The sequence below is a fragment of the Galdieria sulphuraria genome, assembly GCF_000341285.1.
Source record: "Galdieria sulphuraria unplaced genomic scaffold scaf_53, whole genome shotgun sequence".
NCBI classification, from domain to species: domain Eukaryota; phylum Rhodophyta; class Bangiophyceae; order Galdieriales; family Galdieriaceae; genus Galdieria; species Galdieria sulphuraria.
Window position 1 is genome coordinate 86,362 of NW_005178422.1, and position 20,868 is coordinate 107,229.

The 20,868-nt window shown below is 37.4% G+C and overlaps 13 protein-coding genes across 14 annotated transcripts; 7 read left to right on the plus strand and 6 right to left on the minus strand.

Moving 5' to 3' along the window:
- The first annotated feature begins 99 nt into the window (after window positions 1-99).
- On the plus strand, window positions 100-950 carry Gasu_53330 (uncharacterized protein). The gene is made up of 2 exons (XM_005703576.1): window positions 100-560; window positions 610-950. Exons 1-2 carry the CDS (start codon window positions 188-190, stop codon window positions 729-731), a joined length of 495 nt encoding a protein of 164 aa, XP_005703633.1. The 5' UTR covers window positions 100-187; the 3' UTR covers window positions 732-950.
- Window positions 951-954: 4 nt separating this feature from the next.
- Window positions 955-1,949, minus strand: Gasu_53340 (uncharacterized protein). Its single transcript, XM_005703577.1, has 2 exons — window positions 1,265-1,949; window positions 955-1,215 (listed from the first exon to the last, which is right to left on the minus strand). Exons 1-2 carry the CDS (start codon window positions 1,892-1,894, stop codon window positions 1,105-1,107), a joined length of 741 nt encoding a protein of 246 aa, XP_005703634.1. The 5' UTR covers window positions 1,895-1,949; the 3' UTR covers window positions 955-1,104.
- A 70-nt stretch (window positions 1,950-2,019) lies between these two features.
- On the plus strand, window positions 2,020-2,790 carry Gasu_53350 (zinc finger (C3HC4-type RING finger) family protein). Its single transcript, XM_005703578.1, has one exon. It carries the CDS (start codon window positions 2,038-2,040, stop codon window positions 2,731-2,733), a length of 696 nt encoding a protein of 231 aa, XP_005703635.1. The 5' UTR covers window positions 2,020-2,037; the 3' UTR covers window positions 2,734-2,790.
- Window positions 2,791-2,794: 4 nt separating this feature from the next.
- On the minus strand, window positions 2,795-4,039 carry Gasu_53360 (ATP-dependent Clp protease, protease subunit). Its single transcript, XM_005703579.1, has 2 exons — window positions 3,525-4,039; window positions 2,795-3,471 (listed from the first exon to the last, which is right to left on the minus strand). Exons 1-2 carry the CDS (start codon window positions 3,903-3,905, stop codon window positions 2,971-2,973), a joined length of 882 nt encoding a protein of 293 aa, XP_005703636.1. The 5' UTR covers window positions 3,906-4,039; the 3' UTR covers window positions 2,795-2,970.
- Window positions 4,040-4,049: 10 nt separating this feature from the next.
- Window positions 4,050-5,518, plus strand: Gasu_53370 (peptide chain release factor RF-1). Its single transcript, XM_005703580.1, has one exon. It carries the CDS (start codon window positions 4,069-4,071, stop codon window positions 5,344-5,346), a length of 1,278 nt encoding a protein of 425 aa, XP_005703637.1. The 5' UTR covers window positions 4,050-4,068; the 3' UTR covers window positions 5,347-5,518.
- Window positions 5,519-5,699: 181 nt separating this feature from the next.
- On the plus strand, window positions 5,700-6,780 carry Gasu_53380 (uncharacterized protein). Its single transcript, XM_005703581.1, has 2 exons — window positions 5,700-6,660; window positions 6,717-6,780. Exons 1-2 carry the CDS (start codon window positions 5,729-5,731, stop codon window positions 6,751-6,753), a joined length of 969 nt encoding a protein of 322 aa, XP_005703638.1. The 5' UTR covers window positions 5,700-5,728; the 3' UTR covers window positions 6,754-6,780.
- A 6-nt stretch (window positions 6,781-6,786) lies between these two features.
- On the minus strand, window positions 6,787-8,059 carry Gasu_53390 (ethanolaminephosphotransferase). The gene has a single exon (XM_005703582.1). The coding sequence runs from the start codon at window positions 8,031-8,033 to the stop codon at window positions 6,849-6,851; it is 1,185 nt and encodes a 394-aa protein (XP_005703639.1). The 5' UTR covers window positions 8,034-8,059; the 3' UTR covers window positions 6,787-6,848.
- A 170-nt stretch (window positions 8,060-8,229) lies between these two features.
- Window positions 8,230-11,130, plus strand: Gasu_53400 (preprotein translocase subunit A). Its single transcript, XM_005703583.1, has 2 exons — window positions 8,230-10,471; window positions 10,527-11,130. The coding sequence occupies exons 1-2, from the start codon at window positions 8,261-8,263 to the stop codon at window positions 11,097-11,099; spliced, it is 2,784 nt and encodes a 927-aa protein (XP_005703640.1). The 5' UTR covers window positions 8,230-8,260; the 3' UTR covers window positions 11,100-11,130.
- A 4-nt stretch (window positions 11,131-11,134) lies between these two features.
- On the minus strand, window positions 11,135-12,909 carry Gasu_53410 (metal transporter, ACDP family). Its single transcript, XM_005703584.1, has 2 exons — window positions 11,766-12,909; window positions 11,135-11,716 (listed from the first exon to the last, which is right to left on the minus strand). Exons 1-2 carry the CDS (start codon window positions 12,792-12,794, stop codon window positions 11,156-11,158), a joined length of 1,590 nt encoding a protein of 529 aa, XP_005703641.1. The 5' UTR covers window positions 12,795-12,909; the 3' UTR covers window positions 11,135-11,155.
- Window positions 12,910-12,919: 10 nt separating this feature from the next.
- Window positions 12,920-14,890, plus strand: Gasu_53420 (SET and MYND domain-containing protein). Its single transcript, XM_005703585.1, has 4 exons — window positions 12,920-13,080; window positions 13,132-13,635; window positions 13,686-14,005; window positions 14,063-14,890. The coding sequence occupies exons 1-4, from the start codon at window positions 12,933-12,935 to the stop codon at window positions 14,483-14,485; spliced, it is 1,395 nt and encodes a 464-aa protein (XP_005703642.1). The 5' UTR covers window positions 12,920-12,932; the 3' UTR covers window positions 14,486-14,890.
- Window positions 14,891-14,937: 47 nt separating this feature from the next.
- On the minus strand, window positions 14,938-17,759 carry Gasu_53430 (WD and tetratricopeptide repeats protein 1). Of its 2 annotated transcripts, none has more exons than XM_005703586.1 (13): window positions 17,633-17,759; window positions 17,380-17,580; window positions 17,094-17,330; window positions 16,962-17,034; window positions 16,851-16,915; window positions 16,551-16,793; window positions 16,427-16,503; window positions 16,162-16,378; window positions 15,880-16,110; window positions 15,568-15,829; window positions 15,437-15,519; window positions 15,205-15,381; window positions 14,938-15,144 (listed from the first exon to the last, which is right to left on the minus strand). In XM_005703586.1, exons 1-13 carry the CDS (start codon window positions 17,729-17,731, stop codon window positions 15,061-15,063), a joined length of 2,049 nt encoding a protein of 682 aa, XP_005703643.1. In that variant the 5' UTR covers window positions 17,732-17,759; the 3' UTR covers window positions 14,938-15,060. The 2 variants fall into 2 exon arrangements, with proteins under 2 accessions (XP_005703643.1, XP_005703644.1); XM_005703587.1 differs by having other exon boundaries at window positions 15,201-15,381.
- Window positions 17,760-18,159: 400 nt separating this feature from the next.
- Gasu_53440 (uncharacterized protein) lies at window positions 18,160-19,160 on the plus strand. Its single transcript, XM_005703588.1, has one exon. The coding sequence runs from the start codon at window positions 18,245-18,247 to the stop codon at window positions 18,467-18,469; it is 225 nt and encodes a 74-aa protein (XP_005703645.1). The 5' UTR covers window positions 18,160-18,244; the 3' UTR covers window positions 18,470-19,160.
- Window positions 19,161-19,494: 334 nt separating this feature from the next.
- Gasu_53450 (archaeal ATPase) lies at window positions 19,495-20,719 on the minus strand. Its single transcript, XM_005703589.1, has one exon. The coding sequence runs from the start codon at window positions 20,695-20,697 to the stop codon at window positions 19,582-19,584; it is 1,116 nt and encodes a 371-aa protein (XP_005703646.1). The 5' UTR covers window positions 20,698-20,719; the 3' UTR covers window positions 19,495-19,581.
- Window positions 20,720-20,868: the final 149 nt, after the last annotated feature.

Below are 20,868 nucleotides of genomic sequence, written 5' to 3' on the forward strand. Positions count from 1 at the left end.
TTTTTTTTGGGCCATGCAAATCTGGAGGCGGGCGATAGCTTGACGTGGCAACAATTTATAGCCCGCCAATGGGAATCTATTGCCGAGAGCCGTGAGAGGAGAAAAAAGCCGTTGCAAATTCAAAGCTATTTTGGCTTTTGGCTTCAATTGGATTTGGGAGAAGTTGCGACTTCTTCCCCTCTTTGTTATGTCAAATACTGGTGAAAGAACTACGTTACCACTTTTTGGTTTTCGAGCTGTCAGAAAGAGTCCCAAAAGGAAGCGTTCAAAGAAGTATCCAGCGGAATTAGAGTGTCTCTCCAACGATAGTTTGCCAACGGAACGAGTTGTACTAAGCGATAGTGACGTTCAAACTGCACATTCATCTTCTGAGTTGAAACCGGACGACTCGGATTTTCCGCTTCCCAAATACTACAGTGACTATCGAGGTTATGAAACGGAACCTATCTCACCTAAGACACCTCCAATGTCAGCAACTTGGAGAGAAAAGCTTGCGACACCAAAGGCCCCAAAGAAGGGTATTCATGAAACTAGAAACATCTCTCTTTTTGAACAGGAGGGTAATATAAGTTTGCGAAACTTGATTTTGTTATGTCTAACTTTGGATAGATCGTGAAGGTGGTGGAATTTGTCGTTCTTGTGGAAGAATTTGTCGATTGCGACCTTCTGTACCTGTTTGTTTTCGTTTGAGTTGTGCACTTGAATATATTAACGAGTTGCAGGAACGTTAAAAAAGGGGAAGAAGAGCATTTCGTTCATTTTCGTAATTTTGAAAACATGTCCGTGATAAGTAAGTTGCCCCTGTGTTTATAGCATTCTGCCAAGGGACGCAAAGAAATGGAGTTTTCTAAGAATGAAAGTGAGGCATATAATGGTATGTTGTATTTCCAGTAATAGTGGAAGTGGTGTCTTGGATTGACATAATGATTCGATAGCTGACAAGTGTTTTCGTTGTGTTCGACAAAGTTCGACAGAGAAGGAAAATTTTCAATTGAAACTAACTCGACAGTTTTGTCATTCCTATTTCAAAATATTGCCGCTACTAATCTATTATTGAGTAAATTCTACAAGCTATATAAGAGCATGAAAAGTCACTGAACTCCTCTAGATATCTGCCTGCAGTTGGGAAGACAAGGCGACCTTTTCCCCTGGTTTGAACGGAGGTAGGCCAAGATAAGGACATCCAGCACATCGAAAAGCATCGCCACGATAACACTAAGTACTCTCATTTAGCTGGACACAAATATCAAAACGCAACACTTACGTTACCACAAGCCGAGCTTGGAGCAGTCTCTGTCAAACTATAAGTAGCAATTTTAACGGAGTTTTCCAACTTTTCCGCTTTTCCACAAGTACAATTTGCACAGGGCTTTCTTCCTACTGCACAAGCCGACTTTTGTCCCACACCCTCCAGTGTTTCGTCCATCTCCACGAGCGAGTTTTCGTCAACCAAATCCTGCTCATCAACTTGTGCTGCAGAAAGCTTCTTCCACAGCTGGACAGTTTCCTTCTGTGTTGCACCATGCTTCACTTCTTCAAGTTCTCCATTGCTCTTAGTTACAACTTGTATTGAAACACCAACGTCATAGTTTGGTTTCCTTGAGACCAATACCTTTTTAGCTTCCTGTGAGTAATCTTCTTCGATGTCTTTAAAACCACAAAGCTTGAGCTCTGTCTTTACAGGCGAGGTGTTCTCTATTCCACTGAGCTCCAACTCTAAGGTTCCATCCTTGGACAAATACCCGAAAACTTTCTCCAAAATGGCATTCCACTGTTCACTTGAAGGATTAAACTTGAAGGAAAGCTTCCAATTTGACTCTTCTTGACATTCTCTGGAAAGAAAGTCTTCCAAGTCTTTTGGCGCCTGAAATAACAATGCCATTCTTTTCCCCATGAAATCTAAGAAAAACAATATGAACAAAATGATTTTCTATACAATGTCGATTCTTTCATAAGTGTAGATTATAAGTTTTTATTTGGATCAGAAATGAACAATTATTTGCATACCAAAGCACAACCCTTTTGCTTTCTCCTCTTATGAATTATAGTTATTTCTCACAAGAAGAAAGACAACAGGATTCGTGGAATCTGGGTCTTGGAGCGGGCTTCTTGAGAGACATGGGAGAAGAATATACCTGTCCTGTTTGTTATCAAGACTTTTACGAAGAACTTGACATTGCAAAAGCTCCTTTTTGTGACCACATATTCTGTATAACTTGTATCCTTAGGTGGGCCAGTATAAGAGCCTCCTGTCCCCTTTGTAAAGCGAGCTTTGACTTTTTGTTTGTCGGGAAGAAACAAAAGAATGCCTCTGTTTCCAACATGGGTTGGGAGAAGAAGTCTTTGCAAGTTTTATTCGATGAGTTTTCAAGTATACTTGTCCCTTTTTTGACAGAAGAAGAGGGGAATATCCAGTCTTCTGTTGTTTTGCGTGCTTTATTGGAAGAGGACTCTCGTGAGAGGTGGAATGGTGAAGATGACTGGTTCAGTTGTGAATTGGACCAACTAGAAGAGGCCATTGATCACGAGTTGTGGGAAGAAGAGGCCATGTTGTGGTCAAAGACATCAAAGAGTATGCAGAGACAGTGTGGAAATCGACCTTTTGGGGCCTCTGGTTATATTAAGAATGAACGTCTTCGTGCAAAAGCTTGTTCTTCTTATAGTGAAGGAGCTTCTTCTTCTCGTGGGAGTCATACGTATTCCAAGTGGCGAAGTAGAAAAAGGACAAGTTGAAGCTATCAGCTTTTTTGTTGTAAATAGTACTATTCCATCTCTTTTGGACTTTGTTTTCTGCTCTTATGTCATTGAAGAACTTGGAAATATCTGATAACCCTTTATTGTGAATCTCACGTAAGATGTCAACTTGAACTACACAGTGTTTGTACACACGAAACAAACGCTGTTTGAAAAGAGGCATCCTATTCTAGTTGCGACTTGGCTCCTCTTTTTCATCGTCACTTTTATTCTCTATCACAATAACGCTGGTTTCTGAGGTTTGGCCAATACTTTTTTGGTTTGTATTACTTCGTCGATCATACCATATTCCAAAGCTTCTTCAGGTGTCATGAAAAAGTCCCTATCTGTATCTTGTTCGATTTTCTCCAAAGGCTTCCCGGTGTAGTCTGCCATGTAAGTATTCAATAGGGACTTGATGAAGAGTATTTCTCTCGCTTGTATTTCGATATCCGCAGCTTGTCCCTGAGCACCTCCTAAAGGCTGATGTATCATAATACGAGCGTTGGGAAGTGATTTACGCTTTCCTTTTGTACCTGCTCCTAATAAGAACGCTGCCATTGAAGCAGCCGTTCCAAAACAAACAGTAGACACATCGCAAGGAATAAACTGCATAGTGTCATAAACTGCTAAACCTGCTGAAACGGAACCTCCTGGGCTATTGATGTATAACGTGATATCTTTGGACGGATCTTCGTTTGCCAAAAATAGCATTTGAGCCACCAAAGCGTTGGCAACCTAAGAAAGTTCAATACCCATACTTGCATACTAAAAACAGAGAGCCATCAAACCTCATCATCCACAGCTCTACCTAACAAAAGTATTCTGTCTTTTGCCAATCTTGAATAAATGTCCATCTGTGTGTCTCCCATATATACGGTTGGAATAGGAGCAGGAGGTTTCCTTGAGGGTTCCGTTCTGTCTGGGCGACTAGGCGGTTCAGGTTCCGGTTGATTACGAAAAACTGCGGTACAATTGGAAGCGTAGTGAAAGTTTCCATATTGTTTCTCCCTTAACCAATTGGGGGATCGGCTAGGAATCCACGTCCCATTGAAAAGTTCGTTCCTTTTCCGGCTACTTGATATCTGCAACTGAGTCTTCTTCCCTTGTGATATCCAACTAGGAGATCCAAAACTGGAACAAAAGCAACAAGATAAAGAGTTTACTGTCATTTCGTTTAAAGATTTAACAATATATGAAGAAAAATGTATGCAGCTCCCAACAACAAAAACTCAACGCAGCCAAGAAACCCAAAAAATCCGGTTGAAGCAAGAGTAGAGAGGAAGAATAATCAATTGGTGGTGGGATTGGATAGGTGGTGTACTGTTGCTAGTGATGGTGGAGATGTTTGTGTTTCCTTTCAGTATTTCATATCATAAAGGATTGATAGGAAGTCAGTTTATCCAACAAAACTATCCGTGTAGATTATGTTACAAATTGAATAGGCCTGTTGGTAGAAGGATGGCTTCTTTTTTGGGTAGTCGTTGGTTATTATGTCGATTGAATCCTAATCTGGTTAGAAAGTTAAAGTCATCTGTTGAGAGATACCATACGTTGGGTGAAAAACTAGCTGAACCACAAGTTTTAAAAGAACCTGCGGAATTGAAAAGAATATCCAAATTGCGAGCCTCGTTGGAAGACTTGGTGAATAGTTACACGACCTGGGAACAATTGACAGAGGAATTGAATAGCACCAAACAACTGTTGTATGAAGAAAGTGATCCTGAAATGAAACAATTGGTACAGATGGAACTGAGTGACCTGGAAAAAAGATTGGATCAAGTAGAAAATAACTTGAAACAGTTGTTGTTGCCAAAAGATCCTAATGACGAGCGCAATGTGATGATAGAAGTTCGAGCTGGAACAGGAGGTGATGAAGCCAACATCTGGGCGGGTGATCTGGTTCGAGTCTTTCAAAAATATGCAGAGTTGCGAAATTGGAAAGCGATTATTGTTTCTTGTCATGAAGGAGACGCTGGTGGTTATAAAGAGTGCATATTGGAAGTGAAAGGTGAAAGTGTTTATTCCAAAATGAAATGGGAAGCTGGAGTCCATCGCGTTCAACGCATTCCTACTACAGAAACGAGTGGAAGAGTGCATACTTCTACAGCTACCGTAGCAGTTATGCCGGAAGTAGATGAAGTGGAAGTTGAAATTGACCCCAAAGATGTTGAAGTAAGTACTGCACGTTCAGGAGGAGCGGGTGGACAAAATGTAAACAAAGTTGAAACTGCCATAGATTTATTCCATAAACCTACTGGAATTCGTATTTTTTGTACAGAGGAAAGGTCACAGTTACAAAATAAGGAACGTGCGTTTCAAATTCTTCGTGCCAAACTGTACGAAATACGTTTGAAAGAGCAGCAAGATGCTATTACTGGAATGAGACGTAGTCAAGTTGGATCAGGTGCTCGTGCGGAGAAGATTCGTACCTACAACTATAAGGACGCACGAGTAACTGACCATCGTTTGGGTATGAATTTCTCTCTAGACCAATTTTTACAAGGAGACTTGGAGCCGATGACTCAAGCTTGCATGATTGCAGATCAACAGCAACGTCTTGTAGATTCTTTGGAACCCTCCCATGCAATGGAAGAATCTTCGACTTTATAAAGAAAAGAGAGAGTCAAATGGATGAGGTGTCCAAGTGAGGGACATTCTTCAATTTGAATCATGGATCAACCCTCGTTCTTAGAGGAGACGGCTATGCTGTCTAATCGTTTCTTATTGTTTGACTCGCAAAGTTGCTATTATTGCATCATAGAATAAAATGGTTTCGCCACATAAGTCTAGAAACTTTTTGCGTGAAATCATTTCCGTGTCTCCTCGGACAGAGTTATCTATAACTCGCTCCAGACGAAATCATTCTAGAGTTCGGTATTATAAAAACAAAAACGTGAACAAAGGTAAACACAAACATTCTAATATCACGTCTCAATACCAACTGGTTTCCTTAGAAGCACTCTTGGAGGGAAGTTGGTTGTTGGCAAAGAACATGTACAAGAAGAAACTAACTTGGTTCGTCCTTATTTTGTTGATAACATGTTTCAATGCGTTGCTAGAAAAGTTTTATACTGTTCCAAGTCCTGGTATACCTGAAGAAAGCATTTTTCAGATAACAACTGCTCAAGTGGATAAGGAGATTCCTTATGAAAGCTGGTGGAGAGATGATACCGATTATGAGCAACAACAACAACAGTTATCCAACCGTCCAACGACATCATCATTCAGCCATGAAGAAATATTCACAGAAGTGCAAGGAGAGTCATCTAGTGATGTATCTTTCCAGTCTTCAATAAGACCAAGCTTCAGTCAGAAACCAAAAACAACTCCTATCAACAAAGAAACAACGAAGAATACAAATGCCCGTGAAAAGAAAGCCTCTGTGACTAAGAATCAATCAGGAGTCTCTAAGAAGGAAGCGAAACCAACCATGAAAAATATGCCTGTTTCAAGTGCTAAGGATATTATCTTTGATGAACCCCATTATTTTTATTTGAATCAAACCAAAGTTATGCTTATGCTGAGTAAATTTATTAAGCAGTATAGAATCGAGTCATTGGTTCTAGGAAGATGCAAGAACATGGAAGAGACTATGGAGATGATCAAAGTAGTTGAAAGATACCCCAATATGCGATTCATAGGAATGCATCCAGATGCTAAGACAATCGACAAATACAGAAAGAAGTTTGGCGAAAGTTTGAAACGAAAATTTGTGGTGAAGGATGTTATGGATGAAATTCCTTTTGGATTTCATTTGATGTGGAATTTGGAAGGCATTCATGATCAGCCTTATGAAACTGTGTTAAGATATTTTGTGCAGTTGAAGAGAAAAAAGTACAAATATGTAGCCTTGATTCATGTGTTAAACTCTAGCAACGAAAAAGTGATCCGAGACAAGGGAACTTATATACCCATCAATGTAAGGTCGAAGCCTTTTTCTCTTCCTATGCCACTTCGAATGGTAAAAGAAGTGGGTAAAGACCGAAGTGGCCACAATCTTCAGTTATTGCTTTATGATATTTCACAATTACCGGATATGGAAAATGATGAATATTTGAGAGAGTTTTTATCTTGGATCGGCTAGTCATCCCAAGATGTATGAAAACTAATCCTTATCGTCTTTTGTTGGCAACATGTTTCATGTTCCTGTCGGAATTCCTTTTTCCCAACCGGAAGCAGTAAATACCCAAATGATTGCTCATTTGTCTCACAACTTGAATGACTTCATAAGAGACAAGAATGAGATGGTAAAGAAAGTAAAGATGAAGAGTTAAAGCATGAGTATAAGGATAACCTCGAAAAGTAATATAATGGGAAAGATATATTATCATCAACCACGTCAAATGGAGTATCAAGAACGTGAAAGTAGGAAATGAAGTATGTGTTAAATGTGAGATTATAAAATAAAACATATTCCTAAAAAATAGCAATCCGATAGTTGCCATGTATAATAAAAAGTGACCCATAAAGACTGGTTTTGCTAAATACGCCCAACAAAAAGCAGCCAAAGAATAGAGTCCAAAAGTTGCAAAAGTTATCCAACAAGACTGAAGAAAAGGATACCGATAAATGATAGTTGTTCTCATAGGATGACGCCAGATTGCATAGCAAGAGAAAAGGACTGTAGGAATAGTCAAAGGGAATGACAAACAAAGAATCCAATGCTGAAGAGACAAACGAATACCCAACAAGTTTAAGGGCTGAAACCACAAAGAAGGACCAAATAAACAAGTGGCAATAAAAATAAAGATGATGCCCATCAAACCTTCGTTAGCTCCATTTATCAGTCTCAAGGTAAGAGAACCACAAAAGAATTCTTCTAAAGTGGCAAAAAAGAAAGGAATCATTCCAAGAGACCAGACGAGAAACAAAGTTGCAAAGGATCTTCCCAATCTCAAAGTAGCAGCCACTGCTAGTCCCAATATGGTCACGTTTAGAGCATCACAGCCGTGATCAAATAAGTGTCCTAGAGGACTAGAACTGTTTGTGCGTCTTGCTTGCCTACCATCCAAGTTATCGAACATCATATATAAGAAAGTAGCAAAGGCTGCCGATAAGTATACTCTCTTTGGTGCCTCGGAGACAAGGTCGGGGGAATAGTAGAGCATCATAACTGTATTGGACAAAGTACACATCAACCCTGATAAAGTAAGTAAGTTGGGAGCAATCCAAGAAGGAATCTTTTCGACTTCAACATCATATAAGGGCGACAATATCTTTCGATAGAGAATGGACAAGTCTTTTCCAGAGGCACAAGGCAGATCCAGTCCCTTCAATTGTTGTGGAGTTAACTGCATCTTTACACACACAACGGAAAATGAATGCAATATAATATTTCCATTTCATTGGTAAGGCAATCTCCGGGAGCTCCATGAATACCTTGCCAGTAACTTCCAGGTTGATATACTCCTTTATGTTTCCTTGTCATTCTTCAAGAAAATATCCACTCATACGTATAACATATGGCCAAAGTATTGTTCCATCCTTTCTAAACAACTATTTTGGTTGTCAAAGGTTTTACGACATGAAGAGTCGCCTGTCTTATCTGAGACAGGATTGGAATATGAAAAGTCGCAGTGAAAGTAACAGTTTCTTCCAAATATTTCAGAATATAATAAGCCAACCTCAGAATGATATCTTGCGTAAATATCGTTCTATCGTCACTCGTATCAATCAACTGGAAGATAGATTCAAACTATTTTCTGATGAAGAGTTGAAGGACATGACCCGTATTTTTAGGGAGAGACTGGAAAATGGACAAGAATATGAAAACATTTTGGAAGAAGCTTTTGCTGTAACAAGGGAAGTGTGTCGTAGAACGTTGGGAATTCGTCTTTATGATGTTCAACTTTTGGGTAGTTTAGTGTTACTGAAAGGAAATATTGCTGAAATGGCAACTGGAGAAGGGAAAACTTATGTTACTATACCAGCAGCATATTTTGAAGCTCTTCATAGAAAAGGTGGAATTTTCATCATTACAGTGAATGATTATTTGGCTAGGAGAGATGCCCACTTGGTAAAGCCAGTGTATGATTTTCTGAGCATATCTTTAGGAATAGTTGATTCTTCGACTCCATTTGAAGAAAAGAAGATGGCATATAGTCAAGAGATTGTCTACGTAACTAATTCTGAGCTTGGTTTTGACTATTTAAGAGATCATTTGACCACAAGTCCAGATGGCGTAGTATTGTCATCATCCTTTTATTTTGCAATTGTGGATGAAGTGGATGCTGTTCTTATTGATGAAGCTCGAACACCGTTGATTATTTCTGACAAAGTAAAGGCACCCAAGGAATTTTATGATAAAGCTATCGATGTTATCGGTCAGTTACAACCATTATTGGATTATGAAGTGAAAGAAAAAGAGCAAACAGTGATATTGACCGAACGAGGAATGATCAAATGTGAAACCCTATTAGAGACAGATGACCTTTATAGTTTAGAGACTCCTTGGGCATATTATCTAGTCAATGCCTTGAAAGCAAAGGAGCTCTTTCTACGTGATAGAGATTATATAGTCGATCAAGGTCAAGTGAAGATAATAGATACTTTTACTGGACGTACTTTAATAGGTCGTCGCTGGAATGAGGGCCTTCATCAAAGCGTGGAAGCAAAGGAAGGTTTGGAAATCAGTGAAGAAACACAGGCTGCCGCAAAGATATCTTATCAAAGTTTCTTTAAATTGTTTCACAAGCTTTGTGGAATGACTGGAACTGCTTCAACAGATAAGAACGAATTTCAGTTGATTTATAATATGGAAGTTATTACTATTCCAACTGCATTTCCAATGATTCGCAAGGACTATCCTGATTGGGTGTTCCAGACAAAAGCCTTCAAACTACAAGCTATCATCGAAGAAATTGAAAGCATGTACTCTCTAGGACGACCTATCTTAGTAGGCACCACAAGTATCGATGCCTCGGAAGAAATGTCAACTCTTCTTAGAGATAGAAACATTCCTCATGAAGTTTTGAATGCTCGTCCAGAGAATGCTTCGAGGGAAGCGGAAATAGTTTCACAAGCAGGAACTTTATTTGCTGTTACTATTTCTACCAACATGTCCGGAAGAGGAACGGATATCATGTTGGGAGGCAATCCAGTACATATGACTAGGTCTTGTATAAAAGAATTGTTGTTGGAATATATAAGGAGTGGAAACTTGGAACGACAGTCTCATATCAAATGGAATATACCTAGAGACTTTATTCAATCACTAGCAGAGTATTGGAAAACAACAACTAGTCATGAATCAAAAGAATGCTCAGATGATATGTTATTACATAGTAAGACATCCATAGATGATTTATTATATTTGTTTCATCCTGCAATGGAACCAAGTACTTTAGATCCCCATATTTTAGACTTGTGGCAGCCTTTTCTTGATATCTTTCAACAAATACGACGAGATGTTGAAGAACAACGAAACAAAATAATTCAATTAGGAGGCTTATTTGTGATAGGAACAGAACGTCACGAGTCTCGCCGTATTGACAATCAGTTGAGAGGTCGAGCTGGTAGACAAGGTGATCCTGGAGCTACTCGATTCTTTCTCTCGTTAGAGGATCGATTATTTCGTATATTTGGTGGTGACCGTATTAAGGGTCTCATGCAATCTTTAAGAGTTGGCAATCTTCCCATTGAAAACTCCCTTGTCACTTCTTCTTTAGATAATATACAATCTACTGTTGAGCAGTATTTTGCTCGTATGCGAATGGAATTATTCAAATATGATCAAGTCAGTATTTTTTGCTATTCTTTCTTTTCCATTATCTAATGCATTGATTCCTTAGGTGGTTGCAAAGCATAGAATTGCCATTTATACAGAGAGAGACCGCATTCTTCGAGGTTCAATGGAATATCTTATGCAAAGATTGGAAAAGGATATGTACCAAACCATGGAAGAGATCATCAAGGTTCATTGGCCTTTGAATCGACCTGAAACGGAGTTGAAATGTCAACAGAAATTGAAAGAATTCTTTCCATTCTTACAGTTGAAGAATTGGAAAACTATTCAAAGCGTGACTTTGTTGGAAGAATGTATTGAGAAACTTCAGAATGTATTATTTCATTTCAACTGGTTGGAGGATATTCCTCTATTTCAAACGTCTCCAAAGTCTTCTTATGCTGAAACAATCCTTCGTTTTATCTATTTGCAACAGTTGGACCATTTATGGATGGACCATTTGAAACGATTAGACTTCATTTTCCAAGTAATTGGTTTACAAGTATATCGGCAAACGGATCCTTTTTTAGAGTATCAAAGGCAAGCATATGATAGGTTTCAAGAGTTGGTTGCTAATATGAGGAGAACTTCCATTTATTCTGTTACTCATTATGAACCTAACAAACAGAGTGACTTGTAAGTCTCTCCCATAATGCATTTTGTATCTTTCAATTATTCCTTCAACTGAATGGAGCATCAAAGACTATGATCTGTCGTTACTTCCTTCAGTGATTCGGAAGAGCGTTTCAGAGCTTGACGATACCAACGACGATGAATTTTGATAACTCTAAGAGGATATTCGAGTATTTCTGCTGTAAAATCAGGTGCATAAATTTCATCTAACAAAGCTCGAATTCCTAATAACGTCCATGGACCTACTTCTGAAATAAAGCCTTCAGAACCTGCTGTTATCTTAAGTTTACCATAAATAATTAAAATAGCTTCTACTGCAGGAACTCCTCTTTTGAAAACCAAATGCGCAACATTATTGGATGGACTCATTTCCCGAAACTCTTTTGTGTCCTCATGAAATTCCACTACTTGACAACTTTCCAACATGTGACGAAGAATATCGTAACTTATAATACTGGAAGAAAAAGCAGAAATATTATGACATAAATAACTTGCCACTACAAGGACTTCATTGTGTGATAAACGATCCTCCAAGTGAGCACCAGAGTCAAACATCTTCAATACTTCCATATCTATCTTTCTCTTCCTCCAAACTTTCTCTTCCGTTGCATTGTTTGGATAAACCTAAAATAAACAATTTGAGTCATTCAAACATACAACAACAATAACATACGTCTGTTTCATCCACAATCTCACTTCCAATTATTTCTTCAATGACATCCTCTAACGTAACTATTCCAATATTTTGATAGAAAGGATCTGTAGGTCCTTCATTATTGACTTTGTATACGACTGCCAAGTGCCCACGTCCACTCTTAAACTCTTTCAACATGACGTCCAATGTTGTTTCATGAAATACAAACTGAATTTCTCTATGAAAGAAAGATAATACCGTCTTCAAAGTTATATCATCGTCTGGGTCAATGAGTACCAAATCTTTGGTAAATAGAATTCCGATGATATTATCCTTTGTTCCTGAATAAACGGGAATCCTGGAGTGGCCAGATTGGAATATTAACGTCAAAGTCTTAAAGTTGAGATGTGAATTTTCATCCAACATGAAAACTTTTTCTAAAGGAGTCATTATTTCTTCTACTTTCTTTTGTGCAAACTCCAAAGCACTACCCAATAACTCAGTCTCTTCTGGTGAAAGACCAGGAACACTTCCATCAGTTGTATCTTCTAAATTAGGTCCGTGCATCTTTACTAGAGACTTTAATTGACGTTTAGAATATCTATGTAAAGGCTCTCTTCCCAAGAACCAGTCTAAAATCCTGGAAGTGGGATAACTCAATGGAAAGAATAACAAAATAAAAATACGAACAATAGGCACTGTATAATATCCAACTTTGAGACCATAACGATGACATACAGATTGCGGTATGATTTCCCCCAATACTAGAATAGCTAAAGTTGAAACTACAAAACCTAAAATGCCACCGACAATATCTGCCCATAAAATGGATAAACCAGAGTTCACTGCAGTGTTACCAATAAGTAAAGTACAAAGTAATAAATTCCCTTTCTTTCTGACGGGATATATTCTTTTTGCACACTTTGCTTCTTCTTCGTCTTCTGATTCTTGTGCCAACTGAAGGTCTACGAGGTCCAAAGACATGAGTCCCAAAGTTAGTCCAGCAAATAAACCCGATAGGAAGACAAGACAGACTGCTATGACAATTCTCCACCATTCTACATTCATTAGTTTTAGCGATTGAATACTATTGTGGTTGAATGTGAGAACTTGTCAACTTGGAATGAATCAACGACATGATAACCAATCCACTCTTGTAAAAGATTATCGTTGATCATGCAACTAAACCAAACGCAATGTAAAGGAATGGGTCTCTTTGCAACCAAGCCTTATGAAGTTGGAAACAGTATTCTTGTAGAAGAGGCTTATTCATGGGTAACTTTTCGAGACAATGGTCCAAATATTTGTCATACCTGCTTCAAGTTCAGTAAGTCTTTAAAAAAGTGTAGTCAATGTAAGGTTTCTTCTCCATTCCACTAAACCCGACTCTCAAATCGGTAAATAGGTAAATTTGCGAGATACTGTGGATTGGATTGTCAAAAGAAGGCTTGGAAAGAGAACTCTCATCGGTGGGAGTGCAAAGCTATTGCCTCTTCCGTGGAAGCGAAAATTCCAAGTATCGTTCGTTTGGCAGCTCTCTTTTTGTTCCGCGCATTGAATTCCAACGATAAAGATATCAGATTGGTAGACCGTTGTCGTTCTTTTCCTTATTCTTATTCTAATATGGACAGCAGAAGTGATGAGAATGATGTGGATGTCTTATCTCGCCAGCGTGTGGATTGTTTAGTTGAAGATCTTCTTCGTTTTATTAGGCTCAGTCATTATCCTCAACATGAAGTTTCGGAATTATTTGAAGACAATTTTGTAGCCTCCTTGATTCGTATGTTAGAGATGAACGCACACACTATTTATGATAGTGAATTGAATACTTTGGGCGTTGGTTTCTTTCCCAAAGCTTCTTTCATGAATCATGATTGTCGACCTAATTGTGTTGCATTATTTACTGGAGGTTTGTTTATTCTTGAGTCACAAAATAGATGTTGTATTTATCTTTTCAAGGTTTTCATAGTGTTTCAGGCAAACCTATATCTATACATATTCGTTGTATTCGTCCCATAGAAGCTGGTGAAGAAATAGTTATTAGTTATTTGGATGTTTGTTTATCTTGGATGGATCGTTTGGAATGGCTTAAAGAGCACTATCAGTTTGAATGCTGTTGTTCCCGTTGTAAGGAGGAATCTTCGCTGACGATTCAACAATACAGTGAGAAGTTGGTCGATTGGAAGTCAGACTGGAAATTTATGAATCGAATGATAGTCCTTTCCGAACGAGAGGAACGTGCCAGTAATATGTTGAGAAGCTTTGAATATATGAATGAGGTATTGCAATGATTCTTTTTTATATTTTTGTGCGATGACTCAAATTTGTATTATTAGGCCTGGGATAAATGTTGTTTATGTATTCAGACATTATATCCCAACTCTCCCATATTTCATTGGAAGCAAATACAAATAGCTTCTCGACTGAGTTATCTATGTATCGTATTGAAAAAATATTCACAAGCAACAGAATATCTTGAATTGTATATGAAGTTGATCAGAGATAAACCTGAATGGAATTACTTTCCAACGGTAGCTCTTGAAATGTTGAAACTGGGAAAGTTGTATGCCTATTTAGGGAATTTGGCATCAGCAAAGAAGTATTTGGAAAAGGCAAAACGTATTTACGCAAACCTTGTCGTAAAGGAAGATCCAATTTATCAAAATTGTGAGAAGGCTTTGTACAAAGTTAGCATTGAATATGATTGGATTGTGCAGCAGGCAGAAAACGATGTTGATGGGCAACTCGGAATTGCTTAATGGAAGCTGTTATGAAATGGGAACTAGAAGTGAACATATTTATGACTATTCAATTTGCAAAATAATCACATTTTATATATGAATGAATGAGCAAAATGGTGATTATTGTGTGCAGATACAAAATACGCGGTTGGAGTTTTAAGAACACGAGAGAGTCGTTGATCTTCTCATCGAATGAGAAATGTTGAAGAGTCTATCAAGTCTCTCTGTCATAACATACCATAATACTCCGCAATGTACACTTCTAATAACATACAAATCCTTGTAGGGGAAAGTTACAGATGCAATTCAATGAGTGTCCAAAGTCATTCCCATCTTAACTTCTTGAGCTAGTCTTTGCGTAGAAATGTTTTGTTATCTCCATAGATGAATTTCCTTACTTTTACCCAATTGTATAGGTTTTGTTTCCTATTCTAACAAAAATTGTAAGCATTGTGCCACTTATTGTTTTCTATGTATGCAGAACTTTCATTCTTTATATTTATTCTTGTCGTTGTGCACAATCCAAAACACTCGTCTAAAGTCTTTATGTCTTGCCAATCTATTGTTATGACAATCTAATATCTATCATATATTCAATGGAGAGTACAAACCCCTCCTCCATATCGAATACGCTGATCTTCTGGGGCCAAAATACTGCCAAGCATTTGAAGGAAAAACTGGAATTGGTCTATTTCAGCACCACTATACATAAAACATGAATAGTGCAAGTAACTTACTTGCGTCCCAACGATGTCTTGTGGTCTTCCTCTGATTTCATTCAACTTGTCAACATTAGATTGCATTAGTTTCTCCATTTCATCTTCATCGATATTGTTATGACAAGCACTAGGCGACCATAACTTGATATTACTCTCAATACCACTTGTCGCTATAAGAGGTTGGTATGGATGTGGCTAAATATAGAAATCAATATTCATAAGGAATCTTTTAAAAAGAAAACAAACATACCAAAACACAATTCACTGCATCTGAATCAGCTTTGTAGGAACCCAATAACATACCGCTGTCCAAACTCCATACATAAAAATGGCCTAAAATATTCAAGCCAATACATAAACTCTCAATTGCCCAAACCATACCATCATCACTTCCAGATAACACACAAGGATACTTTCCTGAAATAAAATTGACTTCTTTGATATCCGTATTTACACTCAAATGTCCAAGAAATCTTCTATGATAGCACAGTCGACTACTTCTATCTCTTAAACTCGGTAATGTGGAATAAACAACACTTTCTTTCATCGTTAGCATAGACGTGTGAACAGACTGCACAAGTGTTTCCTCTCGTTCTTCTTCACGCCTGCGTATGCTTGCATCTTGTAAAAGCTCTGCAACTTCCTATAGCTACAAGTTGATTGCCTCTTCCTAAATGTTAAGGTAAGACATACCTTTCTTAACTTTTGAGACAAGCTGTACAATTTGTGCATCATGATACCAATCCAATAATGCATAAAATCATAAACATGCTGTTTGGTCAACAATAGAGTATCACGAGTCAGTCTTATTCCAATAGTAGACCACCATCTTTCCAAAGGAAAAGTCTCCTCCAATTCATCAAGTTCAGTTACAAACTTGGTTTGCTGATCTTGCACTCTTTTCAGAATATCATTGACATTTTCCTGATATTACAACAACATTAAACAACAATAAGAGTCGACAATTATACAAACCTCCATATCACTACTAACAGAACGAGCAAATTTTAGATGCTGAAGAATATATCGAAGATCCAACAACCCCCAACAAAAAGGAAAAACAATATGAGGAGAAATAAGAAGAGCAGGTTGGTCTGTTACATTTGAATTCTTCTGCTCACGTAAATTTTTCAAGTCAGGAAATGCAGCATCGATATCTCCTGGCCATCCTCTCAAGCAATAAAGAATCCAACTAAAAAGCCTAAGCATGTGCAACTAAGCTGTCAATACATACACTTACCGACAAAGCATAAGTTGATTCCAATAATAAATATCGCAAGCTTTTGATATCCAAATGAGAGCTTTTCCAAATTGGTCCTATCCAACTATTTGGTTATTTTCATACATTTTCTAATACAACATACTTTGTTGAAGTATTCATATGCCAAAAGCAAATCATGAAACACACGACGCAAATTTCTTAAAGTTGGACTCTGCTGTCTTTCTGGTGCAAAATTGAACTGTTCTTCCACAGTTTCTAGACTCGTTATATTTTGAGTAGAGAATACATAAATGCCTTCATAGCAATATGATGCTGCAATTGCTGTGCCTGATTCATTGAAACAAGAGAAAGTGCTGAAAGGAAGCCTCTCATATCTCAAATGTGACTAGAATGAATTCAAAAAATGACAAATAATGATAATGATCCTTGATAGTTTCCTTACTGGACAATAGTTCGCTTTGGGTCTATCAAATGACATTCGTCTATCGTAAACATAAATATAAGGATCTAAACTAATGAATGAAATCGAGTCCATCAGGAAAAAGCTACTAACCGTTACAACTAACGACCAACTCAAATGGAAAGTTAGGATTCAACATTGCGCTTTTAACCATAGTACGGGAAATCTATAGAACGACAATATAAATACGATTCGACAATATAACTTTAACAATCTGTCCAATACCTCGACAACTTTTACGGGATCCTCAGGTGTTCGAAGATCTATCTGATAAACTCTGCCATCTTCTGAAGCACTAAATATCAAGTTGGGGTTTCGTCTCTCAACATCAATGGTCTTTACACGGTCCTCATGCACTTCAAAAAGTTTTTCCGGTCGACCATCTAGAGAAGAAACTCTTACAGTACAATCCATTGCACCGCTTGCCAATAGTCTATCATTGGTGCAGGGTATAAACCTTACCTAGAAAGAAACAATGAAAAGAGGGTTTCTTCAATAAGAGAAGTCTTACTCCAAAAATATTTCTATCATGTCCAGTTTCAACTTGGTCTCTTAAGGTTCCCTCGGCTACATCCCACACGAGTAGTCGACAATCATCTGAACCTGACAGCAACAGAGAGCCTTCCTCATTGAAGGACAGTCTATTGACACAACCGCTATGGCCCTTCAAAGTAGCTATGTTTTCCAATTTTTGAAAGAATGAAGAATGGCTCTATCGTTATTGGTGATTGGTATGGTCAACGAAAACGGAAACCTATTGTTACCAGTATGTTGTCCAACTCCCAGTAATTCCTCTTACAAACAAAACGTTCTCTGTAGTCAATCAAAGCGGATAAAGAAGTCACACAGGGAAGAAGACTCATTGAAGTTCAACAATCAAAAAGTTCAAACCAAGCAAGCAACTTTTTTAGCAGGCCTTTTGAAAACAGGTCAACAGTAATGTAAGAATGCAACAGGTCACCACCAAAAAGGTTTTCATTCTTGGCATTTTGAAACATTTGGAGAGTTATCTTTACAAGCTATTTATAACAACAAAAATATGTTGCTTTGATATATACTGTTGTTTAGAAACTTCGAGTTTCTCATTTTGCTACAAGTAAAATCAACAAAAACTTGTTGGGTGTAAGACGAATAATCAATTTGGTCCATTGAAAAAGAGTATTTTGATATTCAGTGACACTTTGAAAAATCATTCATACAAACAACGAAGTTTTATAAAAGACCAAACTTAGAAATGGGAACAAACCAATGAATGAGTTATAGTTTTAGAAATATCAATAGAATAGAAAAAGTTTATCACAAGTCATTGATCGATTCGAGTATCACTTTATTATTGACATGCACTAGTAATATTTTAGACATTTCCAAAAACAGTCATGGATACAAAAAGCCGTGAACAAAAAGTATATCTATACAGAACTCTGCAGAAACAACCACGAGGACAAATTATCGTCTTTAGTGAGACAAAACTCAACTGGTCAAGGTGTTCCACTTTGACGTGCATCTTTATAGTTCTGTTGTTGAAGCCTTTGTCTCACGTCAACTCTATGCTTCTCATCCAATCTCCCAATTACTCAACAGACGTTTGTGTTTTCTCCTAGGAACTTGAATACCTCTCTTACTTTGTGGGTTTGTTCCACAAACTTGACGAAATGAGTGGATTCTTGTATTCTTTGAAGGAATCAACACGATGGCTAGCAGCAAAGAATTGTATGAAGAACATAGTATAGGCACTTGGAAAATCAAAACTTGAAAAACTGCACTAGTGCTCGTATATAATATTGCTAGTTACTGCTTTGTGAAAGAATGAAAACAAAGAGAGCATACTTTGTTGCATAGTTGACTGCAAATACTTCAATTGTATTTTCAAGTATAAAAGGGGTTGACAATTTTATCGTGTCTGAAGTTGCCATGTACACGAAACTTTTCGTCTCCTTTTGATTTATCCTACATTTCACTAGAAAAGAAGCATCTTTACAGCAAAAACTCTCATTCATTTTATGATTGTTGTGGGAAATCTACTATTTTTGTTGTCAAGAAGATGTTGTTCAAATTAACTGGCAGCTTAACTTTTGCAACCATTGAATATTGAGACAGCATGTGATCTATTCTAATGATTGGTTTTCAGGAGACATAAGATTTGAAGAAAATCGTTATTCTCTATATAATCTTGCAATAGAATCGTCAACAGACATTAGATTATTTCCCCATATAGAGCCTTGAGATTGATCCCTTGAAAATAGAATTGACGATTTGACAGAGGTTGAAAACTTTTAAAGTGATTAGGTCGGTTGTCATCCATAGGGTAACAATTCAGAACCAGAAATCTATTGTGAGCATATCATATCCTCAAATATTTGCATTTCATTAGAAGATACGGCATAAATGAATAGACATTCAATAGAAATCTTTGTCTCCAAATAAGAAATGTAGAAGAAATCATTTTGGATAATATCAACGCTTCCCAGCAAAGTTCAATGGAACTTTCATCTTCCCTCAGTATGATCAAATAATCTTGCTCTTTGAATATAAAGATGATTAGAATTTTAAGAAAACTTTGATGTAAATGAGTTGAATAGTTCTAAGACACAACACGATGTCCTGAAATATGGTGAGTATCGATTTCATATCAATGTAACTAGCATCAGGTAGTAAGAGCTTTCTCCAAACTTTATTTTGTCTTATCACACAACACAATAAAACACAAATACGTTCAGAGTTTGAAATGAGAAAACTCTTCAGTAATGCCAATAAGCAGTTTGGATGTTACGATGGGATCAGTTATACCCATGCGAAGTAATGAATCTTCATCGAGTCTGGAAAGCGAAACTCTGCCAAATCTTGAAAGTTTCCTAAAGCAAACGGAAAATTCTTCTTCAGAAAGACCACAACGTTCTCTTAAGAAAGTATTCCAATCAAATGACGAAGACAAAGAACTGGATGCTGCAACCCTTTGTTCGCTTCGTGTATCTTCTTCTTCCACTTGCATAGCACTTTGAAGCTCTTCCACTTGCATCCTATTCTCCTCATTGGTTCTCGGTCTTATATTTCGAGCTACTCTTAAAGTAACATTTGACTGCGCAGCTTCCAAAGGCGAAACATATTCATTGGACATCGACTCAAAGAGAGTTTTGCACCATACTGAAAAGTCTTTAATGAACTCTCCTCGGCTTGCCTCGCCAATTTTCCTCAAAATTTCGTAATTTTTTATTCCCAAAAATCGTTCAAGGTTCCTTTGGGAAACAATTACCAGTTGCAGACATGATCGACTACTTTCACTCAAAGTTGACCTCAAAGAATGTTTAGTAACCAAATAACTTACATCTTCAACAATATTTTGTTCTTCAACAGAGAAACCCACAGATCGATCATAACTAGTACAAACTACCACCACAAACTGAAAACAAAGTTGAACAGATGAAAGAGATTCGTCATTCAAAACGGAAACAACTCCCTTAAAAAATTGTTCTGATTCCTCCTTAATATCGCTTTTCGAAAATCCAGTTTTGTGATAAAATTTGAATGAAAATCCAACAACATAACGTGTTTGTCCATTCTGGAATACAACATATGCATCAGGGCCACTCGAATTGCCCTCCTTTGGAACAAAAATACCACAACATTGTAAATATTTTCTATAATAGTCAGAAAATGAACCAGGGACATCTCTCAAGATGGGTATATCATAAGATTTTGTTGATTCCATAGAATAAGAAATATTGTCCTGTTCAATAAAGGAATCCTGGAAAATTCCTGGAATAGCAGAATGTACAATAGGCGAGGAATTAGAATGAAGAAAAGTTAATAAGCGAAAGCGAAAGATCTTCATAAATATAAATTCAAAGAAGACTCCTTTTGCTGTTGCAATGTCGGAAATATAACTAAACGGAGATAAAGGAAAGAATTCACTAGCCTCACGGAAAAATTTATAGCTGCTATGAGCTCGCAATATAAATTCACAACAACCAATCTTGAATTCGGTGCCCATATCAATCCCATC